We start from the raw sequence: 8,825 nt of genomic DNA, 5'->3' as shown, positions 1-8,825 counted from the left end.
AGAAAGACGGCCAGCGGGTATAAAAGCGGCGACGCCGGCCTCCGCGGGAGTTCCGACAGGCGAGTGGAGTGAATTGAGAGTCCGGCGAGAATGACACGAGAGACACTCCTAGCGAGCGGCGCTGACGCGGGGCGAAGGTACCGTGAGAGTGCGACCGAGTGGCGCGAGACTGTGTGTGTGGACAGGTGCGAGGTAAGGGGAGAGCCACTGTTGAGTCTAGCTCTAGTGAGGAGTGTTAACTGTGGACTGTACACATTACTTAGTGATTTATGAACATACATTTTTAAGTGCGAGTAATTTGTGAACGGCCATGAAGTGCGATGATTTAATTACTAATGTAAATATTAGTAGCAAATAAAACTGTGTAAAACTAATTGGGCTATCCTTAAGAACACGTTTTCTCCTATATAAACAATATCATAACCAAACTGATGGGTTAGTTGAGTTAATTCAGCCACATATAATATTCGGAAAAAGAAACGTTATGTTCTAGAAAACACAATTTCGAAGTTGTTGCAGGAACGTGGATATTTCGGGCGTTTCTTCTACTGACTTCCCAGACTACAACAGTGTTTTGCGTTTGGAACCATAAATGGGACTCTGCAAAATTCGCATTATTATCTACCGACAGTCTAGAATATAAATTTTCGTACAGCTTAATTACCTTTTTCATTGGGCAAGACTTTATTTGACGGGAAGCCTACAGTTCACAGGGATAAGGACCACACCCGAACAGTTCCTAAGTTTGTCGATCGCTCTTGAAAATTACACCATATTAAAAAAAAGGGCGCCTTTACGTATGTACTCGCGTTAGAAGTTACACTTACCTGGTGTTATAAAAAACTAACTTTAATTCTGCATGCAAATAATTAATAGAAATAAAATAATAAAAGGACCAGGGTAATATTTTAAATAACGTTGGTAAAGTATAAATTTAATCTAATTACAAAAATTAATAAATAATCAATATTCAATATTAATATAAACATGAGTATAAAATTAATTATGTAATTTACTAAAATAATATGAATAATTATTGATTTTAATTATTTATTAAATATTAATGTAATAAATTATATTATATAATGCAAATAAATTAAACATACAGGAACATATCCTCACTTATAAAGTACACTTGAAAAAACTATAGAAAAGTTTATAGACACACAATTTATAACACTAACATTCACAATAAAGAACCATTTTAATGATAGGTATGGATACGAATTAAAACTAATCACTAAAGTATACTAAAGTATATTTTAAAAGCAAATATTTAATTTTTTTGTATGTAGCTTTTTTTTCATCCTGTAAACATTTTTTTGTATTGTGCGCGCGCATTGAAAAAAATTCACTTTAATTATTTTTTTCATAACGCAACTAAAGTATAGCTTCAAAAAGAACTTATTTATTACACTGACCGGGCCTAACCTAACCTTTTTCTTCGGTAAACTTCGGAACTGATAGTGTTGTGGTTGTGACTTTAATCCCAGTGAACTGTAGGTTATTCTTATTTGACACGCAATAAAAATATATTATCCAATTATAAACACCTAAAATACACATACTCGACTGGTGTGCGACCTGGAGAGATGAAATATGTCAGAAGACAATGAACACGTGACATAAATTTTATAATGAAAACGTTTATGGAGTCTAGCCTAGTAACTGAAATAACGCGAATTTTGCAGGTCTAGAAACCATAGAACACAAAAGATTTCAGAACTTAGCAGTGAGTGTGTGAAAATGTATGTTTTCTCGTTCATGTTATTTTTATAAGGTACACAATGAAACTCAGTACACAAATGAAAAACATAAATAGGAAAATAATAGTTTTTTTATTATGAAACAGTGATTGTATTTTGTACCAAAAGAAGTGGTTAGATTGAGGAATGTTCTGATATGTAACATTGATGATAGTTTTACGCGATGACGTAACACCTAATACTCCATGGTCACGCACTTGACTTTCAAGTATTCGTTGAGCGCGGCCTCGCCTGAAACAAGCAAAAAATCATGATACCATTAGACATAGAGACGTTATTTCCATAACTATCATTGGACCTTGTTGTTTATATCAGTGATGGCCAACTGGATCCGGCCCATAACATTGCCTTGCATGGCCCACACAAGGAATATTTCAACAAAGAAATATCACTTGTAGTAATATTGTGAGTTACCAGTCTTTATATGCATATGCAGAATATGTACATTCTCAGCAGACTGTGTTAAGAAGCCAAAATATTCTTACATATACAGGATTTCCTATAGCTTAACGTCAAGCCGAGAACTGTTGGTAGACCAATTAATTACGGTTCTGAAATTAAAAAAAGAATTTCAAAGTTTGTCTTAGTTTTTGAGTTATAAACATTTTTCAAAAATTTTTAAATCGCCAACCTGCACCAAATTAATATATACTGATGCTAAAAATATTTGCTACGCAATCATAAATAACTTTTCTATTGAAAACAATTCAAAATAAAACCAAAAATGCTATTCTTGTAGTAGGGTAAATTTTAAAAGACATATGTGGCAAAAAAACACATCTAAATTAGAGAAGTCCACTGTAAAAAAAAAATTATTTTAACTGAGCAATTTATTTTATAAGAGAAGGCTAATTAACGTAAATAACTTGCTAAGTTACCAAAGTAGTAAATTATTTAAGTAATTAGTAGTAACAAAGCAATTAATTAATAAACATATTGCTGGCCCTTGAATTAGTTTCAAAAATGATGCCCGTCGCTCAAAAAAGAGTGAAGTTCGGCATCATTGGTCTAGGACAATGCGCAGTTTGATTCTATTGGCGGTTCGAACAAGGAGCGGGGACCAGGGTGATTGATTGGCGCCGACAGCCGTAGAACGCACGCGAGGGTTTTCCGGTACACAGAAAGAAATTTTCCTTACTTTTATAAAAGAGTCCTTTGAAAACCAACCAGTTGCCAAGAAATACATTTTAATACTACAGGAAAGAAATTATCTCTGAAAGATTTGTGCAACGGGAGTGCATGACTTGATGTAAGTTTTTGGACATTCCTACGCCATTGCTAAGCACTTTTTCTGTAGAAGAAAACTAAAAAATAAATAAATACCCAAAAGACAAAAAACACAAATTAAGCAAAAAATTGCTGTTGTTAACAGGATATAAACACCACAAAATATTCCGTAACAGGAATCTGGTCAACAAACAAATAAAAACAAAGAATAATGTACTAAGAGAACGAAAAAAAACCACAAATGATGACGACACAAAAATATTGAACCCAAAAATATTCAGCACAACGTTTGAAACGAGACAAAAACACGACAAAACGAAAAGACGAAACAAACACAATAGTTTTCCAAAACAGAATAGTCTTTTGGGTATTTATTTATTTTTTAGTTTTCTTCTACAGAAAAAGTGCTTAGCAATGGCGTATGTCCAAAAACTTACATCAAGTTACAGGAAAGAAATTGTACCTTTGTGCAGCAGGTGGCTGTTGTTGTTTAATTACATGTTAAATAGGGTTTATTTGAGATAATACTGAGTATTGGCGCATAACTGTATGTTTAAACTGGTGTTTCACTCAGGGACTGCAACAGCAGCTCTCGGGTGCAACCAAAGGTCGGCGCTCGCTCACCCAGGTCCTTGCCGAAGCCGGACTGCTTGAAGCCGCCGAACGGGGCGGCCACGTCCGTCTTGTTGTAGGTGTTGACGAACACGGTGCCCGCCTGTATCTTCTCCGTGACGTAGAGCGCGCGGCTGATGTCCTTGGTGAACACCCCGGACGCCAGCCCGAACTCTGTGCCGTTGGCGCGCCTGATCACTCCGTCCAGGTCCCTGCCGCGCGAGAACGACATTCAGCCTGCAGCAAGCGGCTCGCCTCATCTGACACAGGACTACAACTTCGGTCGGAGAAAGTCCTCGACCCGATTCGCCGCAGAGGGACAAGTTCTCAACCAAATACGGAGCAGAAGCAGGGACGCAACAACTAAATTTCCAAAGGGGGGGGGGGGAGGCAATATACCTTTTTATAAAGAATCATCGATCCCCCCTATTGAAGCGGGGGGTCAGGGGGTCCTCCTCCGGGAAAATTTGTATTTCAAGGTGGAAAATGGTGCTATTTAAGCAGTATTATTATCTAAAAATTGGTTACACAGCACTTTCTTTGCCCCCGTTTGTCCCCACTTAAAGGTTTCAGAGGGGGGGCAAAATACCCTTGCACCCCCCCTGTTGTTGCGCCCCTGAGCAGAAGAACAACCTTCAGTCATGTGAAGTCCTCAACTCCATCCGCCACAGAAGGACAAGTTCAGTGAACGTAAGTCCTCAGCCCAATCTGCCAAAAATGGAAAATGTTAAGCCAGACCGAAGAACACAAAAGATATGTACTGATGCATGGTCTCAGAACAGTGTTGTTATGGCCGCAGGCGTGCCCACGAGGTGGTCCGTGCATGCACAGGACCACCCACCAGGTCTGACAGGTGACACTAATCTCCTCTCCTGCGGCTTACAAATCCCGCAGATCGAATATAAGAAGAACGGTAGCCAACATTTACCGTGCCTCGGTGACACAACCTTTCAACTAATCAGTATCAAATTTTTTTTTGCCAAAAAAATAATAAAACTGCGAGAAACTAATTTTTATTTTCACGTAATAAATCAAGGGGTCATCATGTGGGTGCTGTGAATAGGACCACCATTACCAGAACTCTTCTGACGACCATGGTTATTATAGTAGATAACTTCATAAATGTTTCCCAGCAGCTAATAAACAATCATACCAAATAACTACATTCGTAGTGGCTGGTCAGAAATATCAATAACCGCACAGTATCTCCTGTGAAGAAGTTCGAAAAAAAAAAAAAACACTTGAATTCTGATTAGAACTAATCAGAAATAATTATATTCCGTGAGCATTTATAATGTAATACGTTGGTTTAATTGTCATAAACACGTCAACACTGCTGAAGTGGACGTTAAATGATAATACAAGGACACGTGCAAGGTTAAATAATTTCTCACTAAGGATGCTCTGCAATGAAAATAAATTCATGCATACCAAGCAATTAAATAACAATGGTCTGGTGTATTTAAACAAAAATGCAATCTTCTATTCCGGTAAGTTTCCGTTTTAAAGTGACTCTGGTCATTTCGTTGATTGTAGGCAAAATATATTTTATCAAAACGTTTGTTAAAGTGGCACTACTTATATTAACAGACTATGACTACCGATTATGTCAGTAGATATTATAATCCGAGGATTGTTCATAAAATATTTTCCAGTACTTTGCAGCATGGGCGTAGATCCTTGGGGGGGAGGGGGGAGGAAGCCCCACACAGAAGAGGTGCGCTTGCGTTTGCAATACTGCAGCAGGATGATTACGCTTCAAAATGAATTGTCATCATAGCAAAAGCGCGCTTCGTGGACCGAATGCCAAAACTTGGCATTGTACCCGCAGAGAGATTCCCAGGCTACAGAATGACTCCCACTATGTACCCATATTTATAATATATTGGGCTCAAGGCTTGATTGCAGTAATCATAAAGTTCAATTATTACTGTCATTGGATTTTGCAGTCAATAAATTAAACGGGCTAGCAACCGGAGCTTGAAACCAAGTTGTGTGAGTTTGCATGGCACGCAAAAGTTACTGGCCTAGATGCAACAAGTTAGGAGGCAGTGGGTGTGTGCAACATGTCTCTTGTTAATAACTGAAGTCTATATTATAACAACCTCTCCCCCCTTTTTTTCAATGGATAAAAAACAACATTATTTTTGGTTATAATTACGACCTTGGTTATATCTTTCCCTAAGTCTTTCCCTATGCTTCCTCAACTTATCTAGGGCTATTTCCCAGTCTTGTTGACTGAATACTCGATTATCATCCTCACTTGTAACATAACTGTAACACCACGCGTTTATCAACGGATGGTACAAGCGCCTGCCAAAAAACATTTCAGCCGGTGTTACTCCTGTCGCCCCACCTTTAACATTATTAAAACATAATCCTATTTCATACAGACCACGATCCCAACCAGTATGTTCACGAGCGTGTGTATGGTATGCCTTCAAGGCGTATTTCAGATCACGATTGGCCCTCTCCGCCACATTGGACTCGGGCCGGTACGCACTTATCTGAATAAACTTTACCCCCCAGTTTATCGCTAAACATTTCATTTGTTGTGACACAAAATACGTGGCGTTGTCGGTTACCATGTTTAACGGTGACCCGAATATTGGAAAAACTCTTTCCGTCAAAATACCTATTATATCCTGTGATCGCGTTTGACGCATCGGAAATAGTAATACAAACTTGGTACAGCTGTCAATAAGCAATAGAATATACTTAAATCCGGTTTTACTCCGCGGTAAAGGACCGAAAACATCCATATATACTCTTTCCCAGGGTTTTCTCGCCACTGACGCCTGATGTTTTCCTTGCGGTTTTTTATTCCTTGGTTTCGTCATTGAATATATATATTCAATGGTTTCGTTTTCTGACAAATATCGCATTCCTTCACCCATGCTTGTACCTCTTTATTCACCTCGGGCCAAAAAAATTCACGCTTAATCCGCTGCAAGGTTCGTTCTCGCCCTTGGTGAGCCCCGAAAAACGTGTCGTGATAATACTGAAATGCGAGCCTCCGCAATTCCCGTGGTAAAAACACTCCAAACTGGCCCCTTTTATCAATTTTCCCTATCAATCCGCTTCTAACTACATACTCTTTACTCCCTTCCTCGATTTTCTTTTTTATTTTCTCACACTCTGGGTCGTTCGTTTGCTTCGTCTTTAGATCTACAAAGATAGCCGGTACTTGATTTAAGATACATAATGTACCTCTATCGTAGTCCTTCTCGTCACTACTACTCGTGACGTCGTCCTCCGCGTCGGGGCGCTCCTCAGAAAACATACGCGACAAACAATCCGCGACCTTATTATCGGTACCTTTGATATGGCTGATTGTAAAATTAAAACGCATTAACCTCATCACCCACCGGCTAAGTCGTCCTAATGCCTTCTGTGATTTTAATAACCAAGTAAGTGCCTGATTATCCGTTTCTACTTGAAATTGTACCGGTTCTAAGTATTCACTGAATTTTTCCATGCCAAACACGCATGCCAAGCACTCTTTTTCATACGTCGAATATTTCCTTTCGTTGGCATTTAGTAAGCGGCTAGCATAAGCTACCGGTTTTAAAGCCCCTTCGACCCGCTGATTTAATACTGCACCTACCGCAATACCACTGGCATCAGTCTGTAAAACCAATTCTTTTTCAAAATCCGGTAGCGTCAGTACCGGCGGCGTGGTCAAAGCGCGTTTCAAAAATTTAAACGATTTTTCTTGTTCGTCTGCCCAGACGAAATCAATTCCTTTTCTTTTCAGCAAATTTAAAGCGTCAGTCTTATTCGCGTAGTCCGGAATGAACTTAGCATAGTACCCACACATCCCCAAAAATCTGCGAACGGCTTTTAAATTTGTTGGCCGGGGAAAATTTACGACCGCGGCTACCTTATCGGGATCTAATCTTAACTGACCTTCTGATATGATAAATCCTAGAAATTTCGTGTGTTCCTGAGCCCACGTTACTTTATTTGGGTTTACCGTTAAACCCGCCGCGCTCAATGCTTTCAATACCTTTTCAATGTGCTCCTTATGTTCTTCCCAATCTTTGCTGAATATACAGACATCATCAATATAATTAAAAACAAACTCATACTGATATTTACCTAACACCTGCTCTAGTACTCGTGATAGCGCCTGTACACCATTATTACATCCGAACGGCACGCGGCACCAGCTATAGTGCCCCCACGGCGTAACAAAGGATAAGGGTTCTCTCGAGTCCGGATGTAACTCGATTTGGAGGAACGCTTGGTTTAAATCTAATATAGTAAAATACTTCGCTTTTCCGAGCTGTAATAACGCCATATCCACACTCGGGGCCGGAAAGGGGTCTGCGCATAACTTCAAGTTTACCTTCCTCAAATCCGTAACTAAGCGATACGCCGATGGTTTCCCTTTGCCTTTCGGCACCAAAAATGCCGGACTAGCATATTTACTGTTTGACTTTACAATTACTCCTTCATCCAACATTTTTGCGATTATCGCACGAAACGGCTTGACCTTGGCAGCAGCCACCTTATACGGTAAACAAACAACTGGCTCGGCGTCCTTAAGATGAAAACGATACGGTAAAACCGTACAATGTCCCAGTTTGTCAGTCAAAACATCGGCATATTTTTCTTGAAAATATTCAATCATGTCCTTTCTTTCTTTATTCTCCGCAACCCGGTACAATTGTTTCTCTCCTTTACTTATTTCTAGGTCGACCTCCTGCCCTTTTTTGTTACTAAATCCGAAACGCAGTTTACCTCGACGAAAATCAACTATCGCCTGTGTATGAAACAAAAAATCTATCCCTAAAATTACAGGATAATTTATATCATCGAGTACATAGCACTCGTATTTCCAGGTAAACTCGCCCATTCTAATAGGTACCCGTACGACGCATTCTGACAACAAAAACCCCCCGTTAGCTGTGGTGAATTTCACTTGTGGTATTTTCTTCACCTTTATAACCCCAATTTCATTTTCCCGGAGTAACTGATTACAACATTTTTTTCCTATCAATGTACTGGAAGATCCCGTATCCACCAGACAATGCACGGGGATTTTTCCAATCATAATAGGCACAGTAATAGAACTAAGCGGTTTCTGCTTACGTAATGGTTCCGGTCCCTTTTGTACCTCAAACTTTTTCAAAAAACAGTTTCCTCGTCGGTGCCCTTTGTTACCGCACTCCCAACACTCGGTCCCATTTTCGCATATATTCTCTGACGTCGTCG

At 39.4% G+C, this 8,825-nt stretch overlaps 1 protein-coding gene across 2 annotated transcripts in view; it reads right to left on the bottom strand.

Annotated features, from left to right (window-relative positions):
- Positions 1-1,819: 1,819 nt before the first annotated feature.
- LOC134534291 (cytosolic 10-formyltetrahydrofolate dehydrogenase) overlaps positions 1,820-8,825 on the bottom strand; it is a 51,031-nt gene continuing 44,025 nt past the window's right edge. For both annotated transcript variants that reach the window (XM_063372625.1, XM_063372634.1), the window contains exons 15-16: positions 3,618-3,817; positions 1,820-1,997 (exon numbers count right to left, since the gene is read on the bottom strand). In XM_063372625.1, coding sequence (XP_063228695.1) covers positions 1,942-1,997; positions 3,618-3,817 — 256 coding nt within the window. In that variant the 3' untranslated portion in view covers positions 1,820-1,941. The remainder of the gene's footprint in view (positions 1,998-3,617; positions 3,818-8,825) is intronic.

This window comes from Bacillus rossius, chromosome 1 (genome assembly GCF_032445375.1).
Source record: "Bacillus rossius redtenbacheri isolate Brsri chromosome 1, Brsri_v3, whole genome shotgun sequence".
Taxonomy (NCBI): domain Eukaryota; kingdom Metazoa; phylum Arthropoda; class Insecta; order Phasmatodea; family Bacillidae; genus Bacillus; species Bacillus rossius.
Note: the sequence above shows the minus strand (reverse complement) of the source record. Positions and strands in the feature narration are given on the sequence as shown.